Source organism: Astatotilapia calliptera, chromosome 12, assembly GCF_964374335.1.
Source record: "Astatotilapia calliptera chromosome 12, fAstCal68.1, whole genome shotgun sequence".
NCBI lineage: Eukaryota > Metazoa > Chordata > Actinopteri > Cichliformes > Cichlidae > Astatotilapia > Astatotilapia calliptera.
The window spans coordinates 39105563-39131374 of NC_137433.1; the positions used below are offsets into that span (position 1 = coordinate 39105563).

At 43.7% G+C, this 25812-nt stretch overlaps 1 protein-coding gene and 1 long non-coding RNA gene across 2 annotated transcripts in view; one reads left to right on the top strand and one right to left on the bottom strand.

Annotated features, from left to right (window-relative positions):
* The window catches only part of LOC113034150 (uncharacterized), a 31653-nt gene extending 5938 nt beyond the window's left edge, over window positions 1-25715 (top strand). The window contains exons 2-6 of the mRNA XM_026188512.2: window positions 8183-8265; window positions 12000-12114; window positions 12618-12662; window positions 15027-15114; window positions 18315-25715. Of these exons, the coding sequence (XP_026044297.2) occupies window positions 8187-8265; window positions 12000-12114; window positions 12618-12662; window positions 15027-15114; window positions 18315-25025 (7038 nt within the window). The 5' untranslated portion in view covers window positions 8183-8186 and the 3' untranslated portion in view covers window positions 25026-25715. The remainder of the gene's footprint in view (window positions 1-8182; window positions 8266-11999; window positions 12115-12617; window positions 12663-15026; window positions 15115-18314) is intronic.
* LOC145432253 (uncharacterized) lies at window positions 14942-15825 on the bottom strand. Its single transcript, XR_013912535.1, has 2 exons — window positions 15692-15825; window positions 14942-15577 (listed from the first exon to the last, which is right to left on the bottom strand). It is a non-coding gene; the product is annotated as an uncharacterized LOC145432253 (long non-coding RNA).
* Window positions 25716-25812: the final 97 nt, after the last annotated feature.

The window sequence follows — 25812 nt, forward strand, 5'->3', positions numbered from 1 at the left end:
TCAGGTATGGACAGCTTGCTGTATTTCTTATGCACCTTCTTTGTCGCACCTTTCTGCAACTCCGTTAGTTGGCTAACCTCCCTCCGTGCTACTTTGATCTTGCTCTCTAGCCTCCTTCTCCATGGAGGGTACTGCCCCTTGTGGCTGTTCAACTTGTAGCCAAGCATCTCACTGATCACTGCTGCCGTATTGTAGATCAGCTTGTTAGTGTCGGTAATCGTGGTTGTAGGTATTGTCCGTAGTGCTGCATTAACATCATCTAGCAGACCTTCTGAGGGTACTTCACGTAATCTTGGTAACCGGCTACGGGGGATCCAGGTTTCAAGCTTGGCCATGATCCTATACTATCCATAGGATAGGATGGATATATATATATATATATATATATATATATACACTGAACAAAAATATAAACGCAACACTTTTGTTTTTGCTCCCATTCCCCATGGGATGGATGTAGAGACCTAAAATTCATTCCAGATACACAATATAACCATCCCTCCCAAACAGTGGTCACAAATCAGTCCAAATGTGTGGTAGTGGGCACATCTGCCATATTGAGATAATCCATCCCACCTCACAGGTGTGCCACATCAGGATGCTGATCTGACATCATGAGTAGTGCACAGGTGTACCTCAGACTGCCCACAACAAAAGGCCACCCTGGAATGTGCAGTTTTGTCTCACAGCAAAATGCCACAGATGCCACAAGCAATGAGGGAGCGTGCAACTGGCATGCTGACAGCAGGAATGTCAACCAGATCTGTCGCCCGTGCATTGAATGTTCATTTCTCAACCATAAGCCGTCTCCACAGGCGTTTCAGAGAATATGGCAGCACATCCAACCGGCCTCACAACCGCAGACCTCGTGTAACCACACCAGCCCAGGACCTCCACATCCAGCAGGTTCACCTCCAAGATCGTCTGAGACCAGCCACCCAGACAGCTGCTGGAACAATTGGTTTGCACAACCAAACAATTTCTGCACAAACTGTCAGAAACCGTCTCAGGGACGCTCAACTGCATGCCCGTCGTCCTCATCGGGGTCTTGACCTGACTCCAGCTCGTCGCCGTAACAGACTTGTGTGGGCAAATGCTCACATTCGATGGCGTCTGGCACGTTGGAGAGGTGTGCGCTTCACGGATGAATCATGGTTCACATTGTTCAGGGCAGATGGCAGCTGAGAATGTCCCAGTTCTTGCATGGCCAGCATACTCACCGGACATGTCACCCATTGAGCATGTTCGGGATGTGCTTGACCGGCGTATACGACAGCGTGTACCAGTTCCCACGAATATCCAACAACCTCGCACAGCCATTGAAGTGGAGTGGACCAACATTCCACAGGCCACAATTGACAATCTGATAGACTCCATGCGACGATGTGTTGCACTGCATGAGGCAAATGGTGGTCACACCAGATACTGACCGGTTCTGGGTCCCCAGACCCCCAATAGCGCAAAAAACTGCACATTCCAGGGTGGCCTTTTGTTGTGGGCAGTCTGAGGTACACCTGTGCACTACTCATGATGTCAGATCAGCATCCTGATGTGGCACACCTGTGAGGTGGGATGGATTATCTCAATATAGCAGGTGTGCCCACTACCACACATTTGGACTGATTTGTGACCACTGTTTGGGAGGGATGGTTATATTGTGTATCTGGAATGAATTTTAGGTCTCTGCGTCCATCCCATGGGGAATGGGAGCAGTAACAAAGGTGTTGCGTTTATATTTTTGTTGAGTGTGTATATATATATATATATATATATATATATATATACACGTATACATATATTATGAAACTTTATAGTACAGGCATCTAAGGAACCTCTGATTAAATCTATATGTCTAAACTTTCATTTTCCATTGCGGCCCACGTACTGCCCACTTTGACCTTCCTGTCACTGTAAGTTTCAGACATGATAAAGACAAAGAACTCTGTCAGCACGACTCTTTGGACTTAAACTGTAAGAAATAAAATTACAGAAAAGTTTCTGCTAGCTCATTGCCCACACTGTCAGTTTTTGTTGTTTTATTCTATTTAATATTTAATATTCATAACTCCTCTCCATTAATCTCTAAGGTAGAAATTGATACACAGATTTTTTCTGTTTTTCACAAAGTTACACAGGTTTTATTGGAGATAGAGCTAAGCGTTTTACAATTTCACAAAATTCATGAAGCTGAAATTTCTTCGATGTTGAACAGCGGTACACTTTCCTGTCAAAGGTTTTGTTTTTGTTTTTTTAAAACTGTCCGACATCACTGAACACAACGGTAGACTGGTGCTTGATCAGCAGTTGAATAATGCAGGTAAAATGGTCTCTGAGTACACTGAGAGGGAGAGTGCAGGAAGTAAAAGCCAAAGTCAGAGGGAATTCATGACGATATTTATCAAACATCAACAGAGTTTGGCTCTTGTTTTGAGTGATGAAACCTGCAGCTTCAGGATCTGTGAGCTGTCGGGTTTCAGCACCAACAGCATGTCTTGAGTACGTGCCGTCGGGAGAACGATCCACGCTTTGTGTTTAGGAATCAGTTTGCCTGCTCTGTAATCATTTTATCTGTTTTACCTGTTTAGTGTTGCTGAAATTCTGATATTTCCATGGAAACCACACGTTTATATTTAAGTAACAGATCACCTCGAGTCCCAGGGCACTGGGGTTCAACAGGTTAATTTTGTTATTGCTAATGACTTTGTGTAGTATGAATAACCATGAGGGAGGTTTTCATCTGTAGTAAAAGCTGTAAAACGTATAAAAATACAGTCCAAACCCTTTTCTTGCACTTGTTTGCGGTGTATGGGTGAGCAGCAGATCAAACACGTTAAGAATAATAAATGACTTGAAGCACATTCAGGTCTGTGAGACTCACTCAGAGATGGTGTCACGGCGAGTAGAGTGAGCCATGTGGAAGAAATAAAGGAGGATCCAAACACAGGCAGTCGTGAAGGAGTGAAGGTGATTTATTGAATACAAAGCTCAGGGAGAAAATGGCAAATGAAGATAAACTAAACTACTGAGCATGAACAAAAACGCGAACATGAATATTCAATTCAATCCAATCAATCAATCAATCAATCAATCTTTATTCGTCACATGCAGGTTGCCCTGCAGTGAAATGGAACCCCCCCCCCCCCCCCAGACCTTACACACACAACACAGACATCACATGGGGATACAAGTCGGAGATCGGTCGTGTTACAGAAAAACACTGAAATGTACACTATTCAATTCAATTCAATTCAATTCAATTCAATTCAATTCAATTCAATTTTATTTATATAGCGCCAAATCACAACATAAGTCGCCTCAAGGCGCTTCATAGATACAGAGAAAAACCCAACAATCATATGACCCCCTATGAGCAGCACTTTGGCGACAGTGGGAAGGAAAAACTCCCTTTTAACAGGAAGAAACCTCCGGCAGAACCAGGCTCAGGGAGGGGCGGGGCCATCTGCTGCGACCGGTTGGGGTGAGAGAAGGAAGACAGGATAAAGACATGCTGTGGAAGAGAGACAGAGGTTAATAACAGATATGATTCAATGCAGAGAGGTCTATTAATACATAGTGAGTGAGAAAGGTGACTGGAAAGGAAAAACTCAATGCATCATGGGAATCCCCGGCAGCCTACATCTATTGCAGCATAACAAAGGGAGGATTCAGGGTGACCTGGTCCAGCCCTAACTATATGCTTTAGCAAAAAGGAAAGTTTGAAGCCTAATCTTGAAAGTAGAGATAGTGTCTGTGTCCTGAATCCAAACTGGAAGCTGGTTCCACAGAAGAGGGGCCTGAAAACTGAAGGCTCTGCCTCCCATTCTACTTTTAAATACTCTAGGAACAACAAGTAGGCCTGCAGAGCGAGAGCGGAGCGCTCTAATAGGGTGATATGGTACTACAAGGTCATTAAGATAAGATGGGGCCTGATTATTTAAGACCTTGTATGTGAGGAGCAGGATTTTGAATTCAATTCTGGATTTAACAGGAAGCCAAAACAGGAGAAATATGCTCTCTCTTTCTAGTCCCTGTCAGGACTCTTGCTGCAGCATTTTGGATTAGCTGAAGGCTTTTCAGTGAGTTTTTTGGACATCCTGATAATAATGAATTACACTACAATGGGAAAGTACAAGAGGAAAGACAGAGACCTCTACTCATGCTGGGCTCCTGGGAGGACAGCATGAGAGCAGGAAACAAAAACTCCTCTGCACAGAAAAGCACATAAATGTCCACAGCACAACATTATGAAAGACTTGACAAGCCACAGGGTTGGGTGGTTGGTGAGGAGTAATACGAAGCGAACTCAGCAGCCGCCCTGCACAGCGGTATCATTCCAGCGCAGCACACAGACCCGCCGTGTTCCCAGGAGGGAACAAGTATCGAAGGCGTTTGGAAAGGCAGGGGGATCAGTGTGTGCATATCAGTATGTGTGTATGTGTGTGCGTGTCCAGAGTCAAGCTGAGACAGTGTCCTTCGCCCTAAGTAAAACAGTCTTCCAGCCAACTCAGGTGGCCTTGCATAGGATGGGAGGAACAGTCACAACACAGTCGTTATCAGGGTGTTTTTTGTTCGGCTCCAGCCTTGAGCCCACAGCTGGCGCCGAATGGGTAGCCGCATGAAGTGATGGTGGTTTTTCTTTTATGCGAACAACTCATGATAATTTAAGAGCTGTTCTTTAACACTCCGACACCGACATAGGTCTCTCAATTTCCCGTTGGAGAGCCGCGAGCTTTTCCATGATGTTATCAAGCTTACGCTCCATGGTGTTGTCATTCTTGTGCCCAGAGAGCAGATTCTGAGACCTCACGACCACAGTGAGGTCTCAGAAATTTTTTTTTCTTTTCTGCCTGTTCCACTTGGTTCTTTAGCCGTCAGAATTGTTGTCTGAAGACCAACAAGGATACCCAATGGATTTACTTTGCCAAATGGATCATCGTGGCATTGCCGTGTTGGTCCATTTGGTCGATCTTTGTTTTTATTATTTATTATATTTTATTTCCAGATGTTACAGACGGGACAGACATGAGTGAGGGATAGGAAAGGGAGAAAGAAAGAGGAAGGAAAGGAAAAACAGAAGGGGAGAGGGACAGTGAGAAAGGGGGGGAGAAAAAAAATAAAAATCTCCTGGATCACCTGTTGAGAGAAGAATAGAAAACAAGCAAAAAAACCAAAAAAAAAACAAAGCAACATACTAAACACAACACCATCGCATTAATCTAGCTAAGTGTAAACAGCAGTAAATACTAAATATTCAATGTTACAGTGAGCTGATCTAATATACGCTCAGAGGTGTTGTTCTGAGTATTCACTGCAGCCGTAAGCTTCTCCAAGATCTTAACCATGATGCACTCAGTGGGCCCGTTCTGAAAAGTCGCGTCTCGTCCCAGCGTTTCAATCCCAGCGGGCAGCCTTGGGGGGGTTTGAATAGCCGGTTCTGCTTTCTTAATTCTCCGATAAGTCAGGGCCAAGCCAGCTCCGATCAGTAAGAACCCTGTTATCATGGTTCCGAATAGGTAGATATCTTCAGCGTCCTCGATCGACAGTCCCACCAGGCACACGACCCTCCAGTTATGCCACCCGTCCATCGTGTATCCGGCAGGGAAAGTCCGTCCAGGGTACTCGGGCTCTCCCGACCCGGGGCTTCTCGTTGATAAGAGCGTGTCAATTGCATTCAGAGACCAGTTGATCAAATCCATAATTCTCTTTAGGCTTTAGAAACAGACTGTGAGAGAGTGTTTCAGGGAGAAGTAAAAACACGAGACAAGACAAGGACATAAGAAGCTAAGCAGGGAAGATAAGGGAGAGGAGAGGAGAAAAAGTGCGACCGCCTTCGCTGAGAGCCAAACGAGAAGGGCAAGCAGAGGCAGACGACGGTAGACAGCAGGGAGACACACGAGTGGAACATGGTAGATACACAGACGGACCAGCAACTACAAGGACAGAAGACGCGACTTAACTTACCTGGACTGACCATACCGGGCATTTGCCCGGTGGGCTGATGAGTTTGTTTGGGTTTTTTTGTAACGGCATGAACAATGAGAGGTGGTGGCTGACTGCCAGCTGACTGTATTTCATCATCAGCCAGTGCTGTTCTTTATCAATATTACCAACGTTTACCATAAGGCAGCATAGAAAGTATTTACTTGCTTTCAGGTTTTATTCAAATGTTAGTCTTTTCAGTTGTTTCTCCACTTTTTTCCTGTTTCAAAATCAAACACCAGTTTGTGAGAAGATTATCTTCTTTTTTTAACAGGCAGATAAAGTTTTACATTGGCATATTTGCCAATTGTATGTTAAAAATGTTCGTATTTTAATATTCAAAAATGTTTTTGCCCAAAACATATGTGCACTATATGTCAGTAAAAATGCTATGCAAATATTGCTGTCCTTGAATGCTGAGTAAACACTGACTGATTGTATCTCTTGTACTTTATCAACGCAGTATCTAAAAACTTTGCACCGTAGTGGTTAAAATCTCATTCTAATAAGAGTTAAAAGCACATTCGGCTATTAGGTTTACAGGGTTATTGAATTATGGTTAACGGTTGGTAGAATTTTTTTTAACATTATCTGCCAATTACATCTGCCACCCTTCTCCAAATCTGTGCCCCTACCTGCCCCCCCCAACAAAAAATTTCCTGACATGCCACTGTGCAGGCCTACTTGTTGTTCCTAGAGTATTTAAAAGTAGAATGGGAGGCAGAGCCTTCAGTTTTCAGGCCCCTCTTCTGTGGAACCAGCTTCCAGTTTGGATTCAGGAGACAGACACTATCTCTACTTTCAAGATTAGGCTTCAAACTTTCCTTTTTGCTAAAGCATATAGTTAGGGCTGGACCAGGTGACCCTGAATCCTCCCTTAGTTATGCTGCAATAGACGTAGGCTGCTGGGGATTCCCATGATGCATTGAGTTTTTCCTTTCCTGTCACGGGTTGCTCTGAGGATCCACTCGCAGGACTCCGGAGTTGTGTTTTAACAGAGATGGTTTATTTACAAGATCTTCACCAAGTGTATTAACAGACAGTGCGAGGATAGTGCTATATACAAGATGTGAGAGGCAGGGTTCCAGGGAAAACAAGGGAATCACACACGCGCGCACTCCAACCTCTCTCTCTGCTAGTAAATGGTAAATGGCCTGCATTTGTATAGCGCTTTTCTAGTCCATAGGACCCCAAAGCACTTTACACTACATTCAGTCATCCACACATTCACACACTGGTGATGGCAGCTACATTGTAGCCACAGCTGCCCTGGGGCGCACTGACAGAGGCGAGGCTGCCGGACACTGGCGCCACCGGGCCCTCTGACCACCACCAGTAGGCAAACACGGGGTTAGTATCTTGCCCAAGGATATTTGGCATGCAGCCAGGATGCAGCCTGGGATCGAACCACCGACCTTCTGATTAGTGGCTGACCTGCTCTGCCACCTGAGCTACAGCCACCCCTGTGACCAGTCACTCCTTCCACACTCCACACGGGGAAACATGGGGACAGGTCCGGGGAATCTAGAACACAGAGACACACGTTAACTTTCTGAGACGGAAGCATGCGAAACTTGGGCTTGACGTGTACTGACTAGAGTCTTCACAACAATCCAGCGTTGAACAGCTGATCTCCTCCTTCTAATATACCAGCTGGTCTGATGAGGCCCAGGTGTGCACGATCCGGGAAGGCGTGGACTGAGGGCGTGAACCCGCCATGAGTTCCGCCCCGGCAAAACAGGGGAGAAGGAGAGGAAAAAGAGAAGAGAAGGAGGGCTAGGAGTGAAGAGATGCTGATCAGCGCCTTGCCGATCCCGCAGGTCGTGACATTTCCAGTCACGTTTCTCACTCACTATGTGTTCACAGACCTCTCTGCACTGAATCATATCTGTTATTAACCTCTGTCTCTCTTCCACAGCATGTCTTTATCCTGTCTTCCTTCTCTCACCCCAACCAATCACAGCAGATGGCCCCGCCCCTCCCTGAGCCTGGTTCTGCCGGAGGTTTCTTCCTGTTAAAAGGGAGTTTTTCCTTCCCACTGTCGCCAAAGTGCTGCTCATAGAGGGTCATATGATTGTTGGGTTTTTCTCTGTTATTGTACGATCTACTGTACAATATAAATCGCCTTGGGGGCAACTGTTGTTGTGATTTGGCGCTATATAAATAAAATTGAATTGAATTGAATGTTAATCATATTTTGCAGGGCCATGCCAGGACAGAGGCAGGGCTGCTGGAGTTGGAAGCTCCTGGTCATCTTCAGCCTCCTCGGCCTCACTGAAGAGTTCGGTAAGAGACTTCCTCCTTATTCTGGTGACCTGTTCATGGTGTCCCCTGCCCCATGACAGCTGGGATAGGCTCCAGCGACCCTGATAAGGATAAACAGACCAGAATGGATGGATAGATGTCTATATTGTAACATCTTGGAGCTGACATCACTGGATGAGAATCCTGAATACTGCAACTAACATTCGGCTTCTCTTCAGAACATAATTTTTTATGATGGAGAAGCTGGATCGATTGTGAGAAAAGACGTTTAGAGTAAAATCCCTGATGCTCGCAGGTTCTTCACTAACATCAAACAAAGTTTAGAGTCTGGATCACTGTATCGTGTTCTGTTTGTTGCTGCTGTTTTATTTCATTGTTTGTTGCAGTAACTGGACCACAAGACATTTCTGATAGTCATGTTAACCACGCACGTTAATCATACCCATGGTGAGGATACAGTCTTTGTTCGGCTGGTTGGAGTGAAGTTCTCACCCTCGTGTTGAGCTGAGCTTCATAATGAAGCGTGTCGTGACCCGGAGCAAAGCTTACACTTGTTTCCCGTCTTTATTTGTACAAGAAAGTTACAATTACATATCAGCAGTACACAAAGGTTAGATAAAACACAAATTTTGTATCACACTTCATTGATGGAAGCCACAGGAACAGCGTACAAAAACTCATTCAAGGCAAAAACCAGGAACTTACACACTAGGAACTACAAAGAAGCACGAGGCACGCAGCAACAAGAGACTCAGACAAAGTTGTTGCTCAATACCCAAGTAAGCAGGTCTGTGCTTGTGTTCTTGCTAGTTTGTACTTCAAACATTTGTACAGCAGTCCAGACTTTCCAAGAACAGGAGGACACCATCACTCTACCATCATCATGGTCCTCTGGTCTCATGGCTCGCTCTCACTTTTGCACTCTCCTCTCTCTGTGTGTTTAATCACACTTTGCTTTGTCGCGGCGTGTCTGTACCTGGGCTGATTATCACACCAGTCATTCAACACCAGATTGTTGACTAAGATGGGCTTAAAGTGACTGTTCTGAGCTGTGAGTAGTTTGTTTCTGTTGTTGCTGCTGGTCAAACCTTCATGAGCCCTGTTACAGTCGTCACTTTAAATAAACACACTGAACTGTGGATGAGTGAGTCGGCTGACAGTAACCATGACAACCACTGGAATGACAGCGTACTTGAAGACTACTTCATTTCATAGATTAATATTTACAATGGAAATCGCCCATCATACACGTAATAACAAGATTTCTAATAATTCTTCTAACAGCCATCGATCGATCTGATCTGTTTTACCTTACAATATAAGGCGACTGTTGTTGTGATTTGGCGCTATATAAATAAAATTGAACTGAATTTTATAATATCTAACAAGCTTTATGCAGTTAGGCACCAAAACCAAAAATATAAAATTAAACTTCACTTTAAACATAAATTAAAAACTTAATGTGAGCAGTCTTTACGAGCTCTGTGTTGTTTCTGGTAATGTTCGTTCTTCTTGGGCAGTCTGTGCCAGGGCTTGTGTTGTGTGTGGATGCAAGGAAAGGAGGCCCCAAACGCTGGACTCACAGATAGGTGAAGGCTAGTGTTTGTTATGATGAGCGGATGAACAGGACATGAAACGGAGGACCGACTGAACTGAAATAGCTGAACTGGCTGGAGTGGATCACGTATGGCGTAGACACATTCAAAGACATGATGTTGAACGAGTGGAAACAGAAGACTTAAACACACAGACTGATGAGCGACACAGCTGAACATAATCTGGCTAACGACACGTGAGACGAGCTGACAGGAAAAACAGGAAGTGAGAACAACATTGATGTGGAAAAATTAACTAAAATGACAAAACTGAAAACACTGGGTCAACGAGCCAGGAACCCCGACAGTCTGTCTCTGCTCCATGTTCTGTCTTCAGTGTCCCTGTTTTAATTCACCTCCGACCTCTCCGGTCATGTTCGCGTCTCTCTTTGCTCTCTCCGTGAACATCACCTCTTGTCTCTGTCTCTTGTTCTGTTCTTGCCCAGCTTAGATAGTGTATTTTGGGGTTTCTTGGTCACTTTGTTATCTGCAATGAAATTCTGACTTTGAGTTTTACATTCTGCAATAAAGTGGCAGAGGTAGGATAACAAGACGGAAACAATCCTGTAATAATGATTAGAGATTGGATAAAACTGTATTAATCGCTCGGGTGGGTTCCCCCAGGAAAGTCAGTTGTTGTCATTTCAAAGTTATTACCACTCAATTATAACATAGTAACCAGTTAATATTCAAGTAAACTCATGGTGGCCGTCAGTAATAATAGTGTAATACCTTTGTAACAATACAAAAATGAGTTTGAATTTTCACATTTTTATACAGTTTCAATTGGAATAATGTAATAATAATAAGGTAATAGTGACTGATGTTTTAGCCTATTTGGATAGTATTACTATATTATAATGCTTGAATTAATCCTACCTTAAGTTTCCAACATTCTGCTTTGCTTAAAATCAATAATGTAAATATTACGTTTATTGCTCTGAATTATTAAATGGGACTCTCTGTGGTAGTTTCTGTTCAATAAGCAGGAAAATGGGGCCACAACTCCACTGTCCTGCTCCACCTTCATCATAAATTGACCCCTAACCATCCAATGATCCAGCCTCTCCTGTAGCTATAGCACCAAGCGGCCTGCTTGCATACACATGGCTGTAGTGTTGATCACCTGGTTGGTTTTGGTGATGGTCGCAGTGAGGACTGCCCGTAATGCTGCTTTCACATCTTCTAGTTGACCTTCAGAGGATACTTCACGTAGTCTTGGTGACTGAAGGCTCCAGGTTTCCAGCTTCACCATCATCCTGTCTCTCTGGTCAGCTTCTGTCGCACTCTGCGCTCCTTTCTTTGTACTTGGAGCTTGGTACCCAATCTCACTGGTATTATCACCCACCTGACCTGATGTCACAGGTCACAGGTTAGCCCTTAGGCAAGGTACAAACAAGAACGTAGAGTATTTTAGAGCCAGGTGTACACTGACGCATACAACGACCGAGTGGTGTCTATTTACACCTACAGGCCAGTGGACACTCTTTCAATGATGAGGATGTAACATCCTGGACAGGGAGGAACGCTGGTTTGAGGGCGGAGTCAAGGAGGCCATTTACGTGAAAAGGGAAAGACCATCTCTGAATCGAGGAGGGGGCCTAAGGGAACATCTGTCACCATCTTACAATGCTGTGATTGCAGCCATTCCCCAACAGTCATTGTTTCTGTCATTATGCAAATATGCTGTTTATAAGGTTGCCACCTGTTGTCAGCTGAGACGGAAGGAGTCACCTGATGATGATGATGAAACGTTTCTCCCACTGAAAACGTCCAGATGAACAGGATCAAAGTTTGGAGAGTGACTTACCTGGATGATTGAGCATGGATCACTTTAAAGGCACACAGCAGAGACACATTTCTATGTTTTTCAGCGTTCTGTTTTTACTCTCAGTTGCCGTCACTTTACACGCACACACGTGAACACTTCCCCAACAACAACAACGACGACAGGACGTCAGTCACCCTTTTAATTCAGGCGCAGTGTGATCATTGATGCCGCTCAGGTGCGTGCACCTCGCTGAAGCCGCGCCACAATCACTTATAAAATGTCTGTTATAGTTGATTAGGGGCATACAAATCCAGTTTAGGAGTGGTTCTTAACTGGAACCAGCACTTAGTTCCCCTTAACTAATTTAAACTGTGTTTCAATGTTTCCAGAGGTGAAAGAAGATGAGTGGGAGGAGCTCGGCTCTGACATCGCTGCACTGCATCGACTCCAAGGACTGTCTGAACACATGTTTGATGAAAGCTTTATGAACACCTCAACAACCAGGTATCTTATGACTGGAACAGCTATTGCTACATTACAGCTCCTGTGGGTATCATAGACATTGGTTATCAGAAGCACTGTGGGGCTCTGCCACTGTGACTGGAATTGTATAGATGTAATGTAATCCTGTGCAGCAGGCAGATACTGACCCGGCGTGCCGCAGACAGCACTTAAGCTTTAATGCCAAAGTCTTTTCAAAAACACAGAGGTGGACCCAGGAGTAAATGATAACAAGCAGAACTCGAGTGAAACCACAGAATGAGGGAGGACAAGCCAAAGGACAGGAGTTAGACTCAGACAATAAACACACAGCAGCTAAGGAGGGCAGAGGAAACAGGTGGGAGCGAATCAGAAGACGAGACGAGGAACCAGACAAAGACCCAGTGACATGACAGAAGAATGCACCTACAGATTTCAGACTTCACTTTGAGATTTTACCACTTGTACAAAATAAAATTAAGTAAAAAGTAATCTATAACAAATAATGCAGGATGTGTTTCGTTTAGGGGAAACGACTACCACCAATCACGATTTGGAAGATCTGTGAAAAGGTAAAGAAGCTTTCAGTCATTTACATTTTTTAAATGGTGTTTAGCAGGTTTAACATCTGGATGTTTTATGTCCTTTGCAAGTATTTGTAAAAGAATTTGGACAGTGCTTCACAATACACTGGAATTTTCTATTAATAGTTGGTTATTAATGAGCCAAAAAGCCCGTTAGGATTTATCACAGCAGATCATCTGCCTCCTCTGCACTTCCTCCTTCACTACATCCATGGATCTTCTCTGAGGATTTCCTGTTTTCCTGCTGCCTGGCTCCATCTTAACATCCTTTGTCCAGTCTATCCACCCTGCCTCCTCTGCACGTCTCTAACTTTGTCTCCAGCCTGCTCAGCAGCAGCTGTCCCTCTGATGTACAATCAACTCTGTCCAACGTGGATTTAGTTTGTTTTATTTATTTATTTTAAAGATAGGGTCCACAAACGGCACTTAGCTTGTTTATGTTACTTTGCAGTATTTTAAAGAAGTGAATAAACAACACGTCGCCACTGTCACATCCTGGTTCTTTTTTTGCTGCTGAGGTTTTTGTTCTGGGCTATGACCTGGTGTTTTGTGCTGATTGAATTTTGAATCTTGTCACTCATCATTGTTTTGATCTTGAATTTGGATTTATGTTCAAGTTCAAAGTGTTTATTGTCATGTGCACAAAGAAAGGCATTTCTCTGTTCAATGAAATTCTTTCTCTGCTGTCCACACACAGATGCTGGTTAATATGTACAAATAGATAAAATACAAATAGCATGAATAAATAAATGGAGACAAAAAAATGAAGTATTAAATAGATTTATGTACAAAGGAGCTGTGAGCTTAATATACTGCTTTGACATGTGAGATGACCAGAAGTGCTGTTCAAAAATGCGTCAGCTGTTCAAGAGTCTGATTGCAGTGGGGAAGAAGGAGTTGTTGAGTCTGGATGTTCTGAACCTTCGTCTCGAGAGCAGAAGTGTGAACAGTGCGTGTTGGGGGTGTGTGGGGTCTTTGAGGATGGAGGCAGCTCTCCTCTGGACTCTGTAGATGCTCTGCAGAGACGACAGCGGGGTCCTGGTGATCTTCTCCGTGGTTGTTAGGGTTCTCTCTGCAGGCGTTTGCCGTCCATCGCAGTAGTGCTGCCGTACCATGCAGTGATGCAGCTGGTCAGGGTGCCCTCCACGATGCAGCTGTAGAAGCTGCTGACATACCAGGTTTCCTCAGCCTCCTCAGGAAATGCAGCAGCTGCTGAGCCTTCTTGACCAGCTGTGTGGTGTTCAGTGTCCAGGTGAGGTCCTCCGAGATGTAGACGCCCAAGTGTTGTCCTCACACGATGACACCAGACCGGCCTCCTCTCTCCTGTAAGCCGCCTCGTCCCCTCAGTGATGTGACCGATCACTGCAGTGTGGTCCACGAACTTCAGTATGGTGTTATCCCTATTGGAGGCGACACAGTCGTGGGTGTACAGGGTGTAGAGGACGGGGCTGAGGACACAGCCTTGTGGGACACCAGTGTTTGTAATAATGCCGGCTGAAGTCCTGTTACCCATCCTGATGGACTGGGGCCTGCCAGTCAAAAAGCCCTGTAGCCAGTCACAGAGGGTGAGCTGCAGGCCGAGTGCTGCCAGCTTGTGAGTGAGTTTGTGTGGGCTGACAGTATTGAATGCGGAGCTGTAATCAACAAAAAGTACCCTGATGTATGAGTCTTCGTTTTCCAGGTGGGAGAGGGAATAGTGAAGGCAGCAGTGATGGTGTCTGACGTGGACCTATTGGGCCGGTAGGATTTCTGCAGGGGGTCCAGAGTTGCTTAATTTTTATAGTTAGTTTCCTTGTGCTCATGAGCGTCCTGATTGTATTGTTTCTCTGGTGTAATTTAGACGTCTTTAGGTTATCTAGTTTCCTTTAGCAGTCCCCTCTTGTTCCTTGCTCTCCCTCTCTCTCCTGCTGTCTCTCTAGCTCTCTCTGGTCTGCCATGTGTGCTATTGTCTTCCCATATCTTAGTCTGCCTGGAACTGGAGGCTTAGCTTCTCCAAGAGATAGTGTAAGCAATGAGAATGTCTAAGTTGTGGAATTAAATTCAGACACAGGTGGCCAGGAGGAGACAGAGAAGGAATACATGTCCTCATTGATGCACCTGCACCCCCCAAGGCCCTGCATGTGTGAGGGTGTGATGGAGTGGGAGGAGCCCACTGAGAACAGGGGTCCCAGGCCCATCCTGATAGACGCCCTCCAGCTCAGCTCTAGAATCATTTTGAAGAACCCATGTTTGAACCTCTGACTGTTGTATAAGATCCAAGAACCGTGTTTTTGAAATATATTTTGTCATTTCTTTTATTTCACAGGGTTATGAGATCACTTCAGTTATGCTAATATGTTAATTTTCCATCAGGCTGGACACTGAAGAAAACCCACTAACTTTGCTGGATGGATTTCAGGACTGTGAAAACGTCACAGCTCATGTCATTACGAAGGAGAAGGTCAGTAAACATGAGACAGAAAGTGAACACACATTTAGATTTAAGAGATTAAACAGTGCTGAAAACACAGAGATTGTTTCTAATGATGAAAGTCATTAGATCTAAACTAGAACTTGATTGGGCTGATAAAGATCAGCATTTCCTTCCACTGAGTATCTGCATCTTTTCTTCTTCTAAAATGGGACAAAATGTGAATTCAACATGAACATACACAACAAAGAAAAAGACTTACAAACAGCATTAAAACAGCTCATAGTGGTAGCTGGGTTAGCTCGAGGACTTGTGCTTCATACCTGGTGAGGTTTGCATTTGGCACACTTACGTACAGATCGACACATCACATCAGAGCAGTATTAACTTAGTTATTACAACACGCACACAGCTCAGTCGGGCCTGGTTTTGAACCCGGTCTTCATTGAAGCAGAGTGTTGTACTTCTTCCTGTTTGCACTTTCTTCAGCTGTCTGGGAATTTGGGATAAGACAGAATGAATAGTTTTGCATTAAAATGTCCCACCTCACTCCTCACACACAAACATCACAGACGTTAGTGTAGCTGCTGCACGTTTATCTTCTAACCTGAGCAAATGTATGACAGTAAATGTCTTTAACATCCGGGTGAGGAAATCCCCAAAAATCCGACTGTGTTCATGTGGACGTCGCGTTTTCAGTGGGAGAAACGTTTTGTCATCATCCCAGTCGGATGACAGGAAAACATTCCCTTTTACATCCACCCTGGAATGCTCAGTCACTATCTTCTCCTAATAGAAACACACGAGGGATGTTTGAGTTTGTGTTATTATAGTTTTGTAATTTCTAATAAATGTTTCTTTATGTTTCACTTTTCTTTATACAATTTATTTTAGCTTCAGGCAGTTTGAACATGTTTAGTTTTAGTCTATTTAATTATTAGTATAATAATCAAAGTTGTGACATGACAGGGAACACTGTCACAGATAGTAAGATCAGAAACTTTATTTCACAGCAGACATTTTAAAATGGGGACTTTGAACAAGGGCTGAGAGGAGGCAGCCCACGGTCCCAAGAAGAGATCAATCAATCAGCTTCCACCCAGCAATAAAACACTAAAAATGAGACTGAAAAGGGAAAACTAAACTTGCCTTCCTCAGGGTCAGGCCTAGCAGCATCCTCTACTTCCCCTGAAGAATATTCTCAAAGGAGATGTTGTTAATGAACATGACACGAGCGTCTGGAAAAAAGCAGCTCAAGCTTGCGAGGAAATGGAGGCGATGGTGTTCTGCATTCCTATTCCCAGCCTCACGGGAAGGCAAATTGCTTCCTCTCTCACGCTGGAACACGAACAACCCTCACTCTATATTTTTGCCGCCAGCAGCTTTAATCAGCTCCTATCAAAATGAATGCAAGTCCAACATGTCTGTAACTTACTCTGCCTGTTACTGCTTTTTAATCAAGTCCTGCCATCTGGCTTTTTAGTTAGAGTCACCTGTTGTCCATCAGTCAGGGTTCCAATCGCATAATTATACTGATAATTATATAGACTAAAAATAAATACTTGGCTGAAACTAAATTAAATTGTAAAAAGAAAAGTGAAATATAAAGAAATGTTAATTAGAAATTGCAAAACTATAATAACACAAACCTCAGAAAATAAAACTGAGGTTATTGTGCTCGGCCCTGAAAAGCTTAGAAATATGGTCTCTAACCAGATTCTTTGTCATGATCCTGGGTCGTTGACCCAGTGTTTTGTGTTTCTTTTTGGTTTCATCTTGTGTTTGGTGTTTCTTCTGATTCTGTATTAATTCTTTGGGTTGGTTGTCGTGTTTATTATCCCTACCTGTGTCTCCCCTCTGTGCTCTGTTCAGGTCCCTGCGTTTTGTTGTAAAACAGTCTGTGTGTTTCCGGTTTTACTTTGTAGGTCTGCTTCTCATCATGTCCATTAGTGTCAGCTGTGTCCACCCCTGCATGTCATCTCCTCATTACCTAGTGTGTATTTATACTGTGTGTTGGCTTCTGTTCATCGTTGGATCGTCTGTGTTTCTCGGTGTAACTACGTCTCTCTGCATTCTCAGCCCACGTTTCATGCTTAGGTTTGTCATTTAGTTTTTCCAGTCTAGGTTTTTTCAGTCATTTGTCTTTTCTCACTGCCTGTTCGGTCGCTCCACTTCTGTAAATAAAACATCACTCTCATCACCAGGCCTGCATTTTGGGTCCTTTTTCTCCTACACCACACGGCTCACCCCGCCAGCCGTGACATTCTTCCTCTGGATGGCATTACCTTGGCCTCCAGTAACACTGTGAGGAACCTTGGAGTCATTTTTGACCAGGACATGTCCTTCAACACACATATTAAACACATATGTAAGACTGCTTTCTTCCATTTGTGCAACATCTCTAAAATTAGAAATATCCATATCACCCTATTAGAGCACTTGGCTCTCGCTCTGCAGGCCTACTTGTTGTTCCTAGAGTATTTAAAAGTAGAATGGGAGGCAGAGCCTTCAGTTTTCAGGCCCCTCTTCTGTGGAACCAGCTTCCAGTTTGGATTCAGGAGACAGACACTATCTCTACTTTCAAGATTAGGCTTCAAAACTTTCCTTTTTGCTAAAGCACATAGTTAGGGCTGGACCAGGTGACCCTGAATCATGGGGTCATATGATTGTTGGGTTTTTCTCTGTATGTATTATTGTACGATCTACTGTACAATATAAAGCGCCCTGAGGCGACTGTTTGGCGAAATATAAATAACATTGAAAAATTGAAATTATAATTATATTATTATGTGTAAGGCATATAAGAAACACTATGTATGTGCGTGTGTGTGTGTGTGTGTGTGTGTGTGTGTGTGTGTGTGTGTGTGTGTGTATGACAGCTGCAGAGAGGAAGGACCTGCAGAAACGCTCCTTCATGCATCCAGGATCTAGTTCTTAGTTTAGTTTAAATTAACTATAACTAGCCTGGTGTGTGTGTTGTGTACATTTTCTTATAAACGGGGGTCACTTATGTTACCTGTTGGTGGTCCTCACTGATGAGACCAAAACAGCTGATCAGGGCCAACTGAGCGTCAGGCTCAAACTGCAGGTTTACTTCAGCAGAACAGATTCTTCACATTATATCCACAGAGCCAAAAAATGCTCAGAAATTTCACCTTATAGAAATTAACTGAGACCAAAACAGTTATCCTGGAGCTCTCTCTCATTTCACTCTTTGCTTCATTTTTCAGGACTTTAACACCTTCTTGGTACATATCGAGAAACAGAAGGTACAAGACTGGCTGCTGGGTGCTTCAGAGATCTCCCACAGCTACAACCAAAAGCTTCTGATCATGACCGACACAGAGGAATCCACCAGTGACAGAGTCCAGCAGGAATACAGCAAGGATCCTCATTACTCCGTGAAAGTCACCAAGGACTGCCTGTTCAACGACTCCTGTGTACCAGCAGCAGACAGCTACACTGTGGTCAAAATATTTGGAAGTGTTTCAGAAGATGGACAAACTGTGTCTGGACTTGATGGAGCTTCACTTGCAAAGCTGATGTTGAAACCATCTCTGGAAGCAGCTCCAGTTTTCTCTCTTGATGGAAACACAACCACACAGTTCCACCAGAACTTCATTCGGGTTTTTATGCTCCGCGGCCTCCAAACAGTCTTAGAAACCAACCAGAACAATCAGCAGATTTACCAGGTGATGGATCGACCTGACTCCGTTTCCAGCTACAAAATCCCACAAAGACCAGCTGATCACACCACACAGTATGACCACCAGCAGATCGTAATGATGGAAAATGACCCTGTGGTCAGAAGAGCTGCTGAATATTTGTATGAGAAACATCCAGCAGTTAGTTCTGTCTATGTTCTTGATGAAAACCAAAGACCCAAACTGATCCACGGTGAACCAGTGTCTCTGTCAGAGGACAGCAGACTGGTGCTGGTAGGTCATGGTAAAAGAGACAACGCAAGAGAAATGAGACTGTCTGGATACAGTTCAGGAGAGGTGGCACAAATCATCCAAAGGACAAACAGAGGCAGCGATAAAATCAAAACAACGAGTGTGGTGGCCTGTGAGGTTGGATCAGACCAACGATTCATGGAAACTCTGCTGAGGGACCTCCATGAAAATAACATCAAGACAGAGCTTCATGTAAGGGACGCTCTCGTCCAAGTCACACACACAGGAAGGAAAATCACTCAGGAAATCTCTCCAGAGGGGCTGCAATGGAGACATAAAGACAACAGCAAGAAAGTGGTGGCAACACTTGATCGCAACGGAGATGTAATAATGAGAAACGAGCCTGGAAGTAAAGGAGAGGCTGTTTTTACCAATGAAAGAAACTTTCTGGGTGGAGAAGAAAACACGGACATCAAAAATCCAGCAAAAAATTTTATAAAAGAAAACAGCTGGCCAGATGAACCAAAGAGGTTTGTTAACCCAGAGGTTTTTGAGGAGATTGACCAAAATAAAGTTAACGAGATGAAATCTGCCATTGATGAACTCGAGGCTCTGTCTTGGGGAATCTTTCACTCAGATCAACCAGAACCAGAGAAAATCAGTGTCAACAATCCAGGAGAAATAAGAGATTATGAAATAGGGAAAAGAGAAACAAAGGTTATAAATGGGAAACCTGAAACAACTATTACTTGGATAGATAATGAAGGTGAAAAAAATAAACTCCTTAAAGAATGTTATGAGATCAAATCAGGAGAAGATATAAAAAAGATAATACGTCATTATGCAAAGAATGGAGAAGAAAAGACTACATACCTGAAGATCAATGACTGGATATATGAAGTTAACCCTAAGAGTCTGTACGTGTATCCAGTTGGAAAAAAGCTTGACAACAATCAAATAGGAAACAATAATGTAATTGATGATATTAAGAAATGTATTAATGAACAGGCGGGGAAAGAGAAATACCCAGACATGCGACAAAACATTTTTAAAAATGTAGAGAATGAGGAAGAAAAAAACCAACAAAAACAAAGATATGCTGAATATGTAGAAAAAACTTTTTTTGGAGAGCACCCAGATGTTTTTAAAGGACATCTGACAGGTTACGAAAGACTGTCCATGGAGGCCTGGTTCACCACGTATTTCACTGCAACAGTTATATCTGAATCTGCGAGAAATTTCCGAACATTCCCTCTGACTCTTATGGCCCTGGATCTGGTTCGAAACAATAACGATAATACCCGACAGAAAGGTCTGGATTTTTTCTTTGACAATCATCCAATGGCAAGAGGAGGCAGTTGGATTGACCCGAGCAGACGAGGATTCAGAGGCTCAGCAACACATGAAGATTCCAGCAAATTAACAAATCTTCAAGAAGAATTCCGTAAAGCCGAGGAGCAGCTTAAGCGTGCCCTTGTTGAACGTGGCTCAGCAACACCTGAAGATTCCAGAAAATTAACAAATCATCAAAAAAAATTCCTTAAAGCCGAGGAGAAGCTCAAGGGTGCCCTTGTTGAACTTGTAAAACGAGAGGGTAACTTCTTTGAAGAATGGAAGAAAACCGTTGGTAATGGTGAAAGTGATGTGGTGAAACACATGACTGAACTTTCAAACACCTACAAAACAATGACGGATTTCAAGATTACACAAGCATCTGGACCACTGGGAGGATACGATGATGGCTCCGTCACAATGCGAGACCTGAATTCAGCCTCAGAATTAGAAAATACCTTCAAACATGAATCTTATTTCTCGAGAGCATCTGCATCGTTGGCTGAAGAGGTCCATGCTGCACTACAGCACAAATATGGTGAAACTCTGGCAGGAATGCACCTTCAGGAGGGAACAGCCCGAATAGAAAACGGACAGTTTGTATGTAAGCTCGTGTCAGAGAGAGCTGGTGCTGAGCCCGAGGAGTTCAGGGCTGATTTATCACCACAGAGTCAACATTACAGTGAAAAGATGTGGAAGAACATTGAGACATCAGTGCATGAGATGGAGCAGCACAGTTCAGCAGCCTCCCATCAGGTTAACAAGTATGTAGAGAGGACTGGAACTGCTGTTGGAGCTCTGGGTCTCATGCTGGGACTGAAAGGAGCTGCTCGTGCCTTTGAAGAGGGAAACATCAAAGATGGTGTGGTGGGGTCTTTGCAGACGGCTCATGGAGTGACGGCTATGACAACATCTGCTATTGCAAGCAAAGCTTTGACCTCAGAGTCAAGAATCGCAAAAGCAATCATGAGGAGTCCTGCAATGAAGCGTTTTATGACAGTTATACCAATAGTGGGAATTGGATTTGGGATCTACAATGTAGAACAAGATTTGGAGAGAGGAGATGCTCTGGGATACATTGATGCTGCGTTCGATTTTGGCATGGTTGAGTTAGATGTTGTTGAGCTTGTTCAGCCTGAACTGGCACCTTTCATCGCACCTATAAATCTGGCTCTATCAGTAGTGCGGATGGCCATTGATGATGTTTATATGGGCATCCAGAATGAACTGAACAGCCTCCCAGCGGACGCTGGAGTTTTGGACAAAATAGCTGCTGTTTTTGTTGGCTTGGGAAAAGGGATCATGCACTTTGCTATACATGTGGCTAGTGTGTTTTATGACTGGCGTTATGATGAAATTGAGGAGGGACGAAGACTTGTTGCAGAGATCTCAGATTATCACCAATATTATAAAGTCACAAAGCAACAGGATGGAACGACAGCCATTGATTTTGCTGCTGGCGCCTCCTCCTGGAATGGAGGCGGTATTAACTTCTGCCTCGCTGATGAGGGTCAGTCTGAGCTCTGCATGGACTATTTTGTTTCTCATGATGAGAGTCCAAGAAGACAATGCTGGAGCATTAACACAGATGGAAGCAAAGATATAATTCTTGGTCTGGGAGAGTCACATGGATTAGAGCACAAAACACTAAAGAAAAAAGTACTTATATTTATACCAGCTGGATCTGTGACAGTGGTTTCAGGTTATGAAGCTGTTTCCTATTCGAGGTACGGGACATACAGGGGAAACAGAGACTCTAATCGATTTTTTGCAGTTCAGAAATCACAGGACGAACACATGATTGAAGTCATGTTGAGCTACTATTACAGACTTCATGGGGAACCAGGGGATGACACATTCTTCCTCGGTCCACAGAGAAGTCATGTTGAAGGCTCAGGAGGAAGGGACACCTACATCATTCCTGAGAATGGAGGGAAAACGATCATTAACAACTACGATCCCTACAGAGCACAAGACACTCTGCATTTCAGTGTCGACTACAGCCACATTTCTGTGTCTAAATCAGGAAACGATGTTGTGCTGACGTATGAGGGCAGTCATACTGTAAGAATACAAAACTGGTTTTTAGGAGAAGATTATCGTCACATGGACATGATGTCAGGAGACGGAGTCTTATTTGAGATTTCCTCCACGGTGGTTTCTTCAGTTCAGCTGGTGGCCAGAGGGATTAACAAGATGTTCAAGACACAAGGTGAAGTTGTTGATGCATCACAGCCACTTTTACACACAGTTACAAACATCTTTGGGTCTCAGTATGATGATAAACTCATTGGAAATGGAGAAAGGAACCTGATAGATGGGGGAGGAGGGCGAGATCGTCTGATTGGTGCTGAAGGAGAAGACATTTACATGGTGAAAGGCAGAAACTTTTCCTCTGTGCTCATTGAAAATTACTCCAGAGACGAGAAAACTGACCTGGCCATCATAGAAGCAAATCTTCATACGTTTGGAGTCAGAGTAGAACGTGATGATGTTCATCTGTTGGCTCACCATGGCAGCACAGTGTTTCATGTTACTGTAGTGAACTGGTTCAGGTCATCAGCACACAGACACTTACTGTTCATTACAAAGGATCTGATCACCTTCACAGTGTCGGATAACAAAGCTGACTGCCTGCAGAGGAACATCACCACATGTATAAAGAGCCTCAGCATTGACTACAGCAGCTCCCCGTCTCCTCTGAGGGTGGACCTTGAGAAGAATGATGCTTTGGACAGCGTGACAGAGGTCCGCGGGTCAAACTATAACGATGTCATCAAAGGAAACAAAGAACACAACGTTCTTGTCCCTGGATTAGGAGATGATTTCATTGAGGGGAGAGGAGGAGAGGACTGGTACGTTATCACAGCAGGACAAGGAGTGAAAACCATCAACAATCTATCACCAGATCTAACCTTGGACCTGCTCTTCCTTAAAGAACAATATCAGGATATAACATGTAGATGTGAAGGTCAGAGCATCATCATTCGGGTACACGGCAGAAGAACTGTTATTTTACAGAACTGGTTTAAATCAAAGAATTATCAGCACCTGCAGATCAAGACCAGTGATGGAGTAACAGCTGAACTGAAGCCCAGCATCAGCAGCTGTGGACGGGATTTAATGCTGCCTTTAACCATCGACTACAGAAACCTGAGTCCTGAACTACTTCCAGTAAACTATGACATTCTATGCATGTATTTTTATAAAAAGATAGTATACTCTCATCAAAAAGCAAGGATTTATTTTGATAGAGGCAACTGCATGCACTGGGGGAAAGTGATGATTATGAATGATGTTGAATCAGTGAAAGAAATGTACGGCTCCTCAGGATTTGATATCATGGTTGGAAACAGCAATGAGAATTTACTGGATCCACACACCGGGGGGGCACTGATGATAGGAGGGGAAGGCAAAGACACTTACATAATCAAACATGGGGATGAAAACATGGTAATCATTGATAACTTTGCAGAAGATCAGAAAACTGACACTGTGCTGGTAGATATGGATTTCCTTGATGGAAGTCGAGTCATACTGGACTCAACAGTTTCAATGGACTCAACAAGAGATGATGTTCATGTTAGAATCATGAAAAAAGAGGAAATATTAGAATTCATTCTTTACAATTATGCTAATGGTGAAAAACATCAGCATCTAGAATTTCAGAGCTCTGATGGCGTCCATTTCAAACTCAAGTCTCTAAACTCATCTGAAGACGACTCTTTCTATCAGGTAGAAGCTTTCAAAGTGACTCTCACACAGTCTCAGGTGGACTGTCGTTTGGACCTCAGCGCTCAGAGAAATCTGTCAGAGGTTCACACAGTGCAAGGCTGCCCCTCCCAGTCTAATGTTATAATAGGCAACAACCGAGACAACGCTCTGATTGGTGGGTGGAAGGACGACGCCTTGGATGGAGGTGATGGAGATGACACGCTGGTAGGAGGAAATGGAGCTGACATCCTGATTGGTGGGAGAGGAGACGACACTCTTTATGGTGAAGATGGGAATGACACACTGATGGGAAACTCTGGCCGGGACGTCTTCCTTCCTGGACCAGGAGCTGATCTGGTGGACGGAGGTCCAGGCAGAGACTCGGTTCTCTATCGGGGTGATCATGAGAAGGGTGAAGGGGTTTATGTTAACCTGCTGACGGGCCAAGGCCACCATGCTGACGCTGAGGGCGACGTGTTGAAGGATGTGGAAACTGTGATCGGCACCATCTATTCGGACATCTTAGTCTCTGGTTATGAAAGTTCTCTTCTCAAAGGCTCAGATGGTAACGACATCTTGGTGTCCACCGGTGGAGATTATCTGGTTGGAGGTGATGGAAATGACATTTACATGTTCACTTTCAGCAACGGCTCAGTCACCATAGACAACTGTGCAACAGACAACGCCACAGATGTTTTGTACCTGAGCTCAAATTCAAGTCCAGAGTTTGACTGCCAACTATTATCTGACCGAGTCCTGCTGACCTTCTTTGGATTCGATCAATCAACTGTAAGGATTGCACTGCGAGGCTGGATTAGTGATGATGATGAATGTGGCCATTTGGTGCTGGTGTTCAGGGAGGTGGAGGCGTCGGTGGACATGCTGCTGCAAGAGTGCCAGTATAGAAAGAAGGAATCACTTTGGTCATCGATCATAACCCGGGTTATTCGCATCTTGTCTTCCACTTGGCTTTTGCTTTACAAGGGTCTCGAAAATTAATCAGAAAAGCACAAAAACCAAAAAGACAAAAAGAAGATGAAACTAATGTTGAAGCAGAGTCAGCACCAACAGTAATGTAGACCGCTGCTGCTGCAGGTCACACATTCTTTAAACATGTGATTTCACAAATAAGTTCTTTTTATACTTATAATTATACTCACTTTGCTAGTTACTCTAAATGTTGAGCTAATCATGAGTATTCTTGCTTTCTAAACTCTAAATCTGTCACGTTTATTAATCAACTGAAAACTAAAGGAAAGTTCCTGTAATCATAGATCCTGAATGTGTCTGGTTCAGTTACCCAGAGTAACCGAGGAGTCGTTCAGCTTCAAACATCTTTAAATTACACAAAGTCGACAAACTGTGGACAAACGTGCCAAATACCAAAGAAAAGAACTGCACTTGGTGTCGTTGGGATTTACCACCGTGGATCATTAGACACTGTGTGAATTTCACAGCTTGAACAAGCTAGTCGAGTTCTTACCAAACATGTACCTGACATAACACTGATCGTCTTTTATTGCTTTTATTTACTGTAACGGCTGCAAATTTCTGAGCTTATTCAGAGGTGGAGAGTGTGAGCTGTTTTGTAATGTGGACTCATCTCCCTGGCAACATTAAAATTGATTTTTAATGCTATAGACACATATATTTTGTAATAGTTGAACAATAAACATTTACTGTCACTGATTTGTGCTGTATGGTGATGTTAAGTGTAACCACCACTCTGATCCATCCATCTATTCCCTTCCACTTATCCTTTTCAGGGTCGCGGGGTCACTGGAGC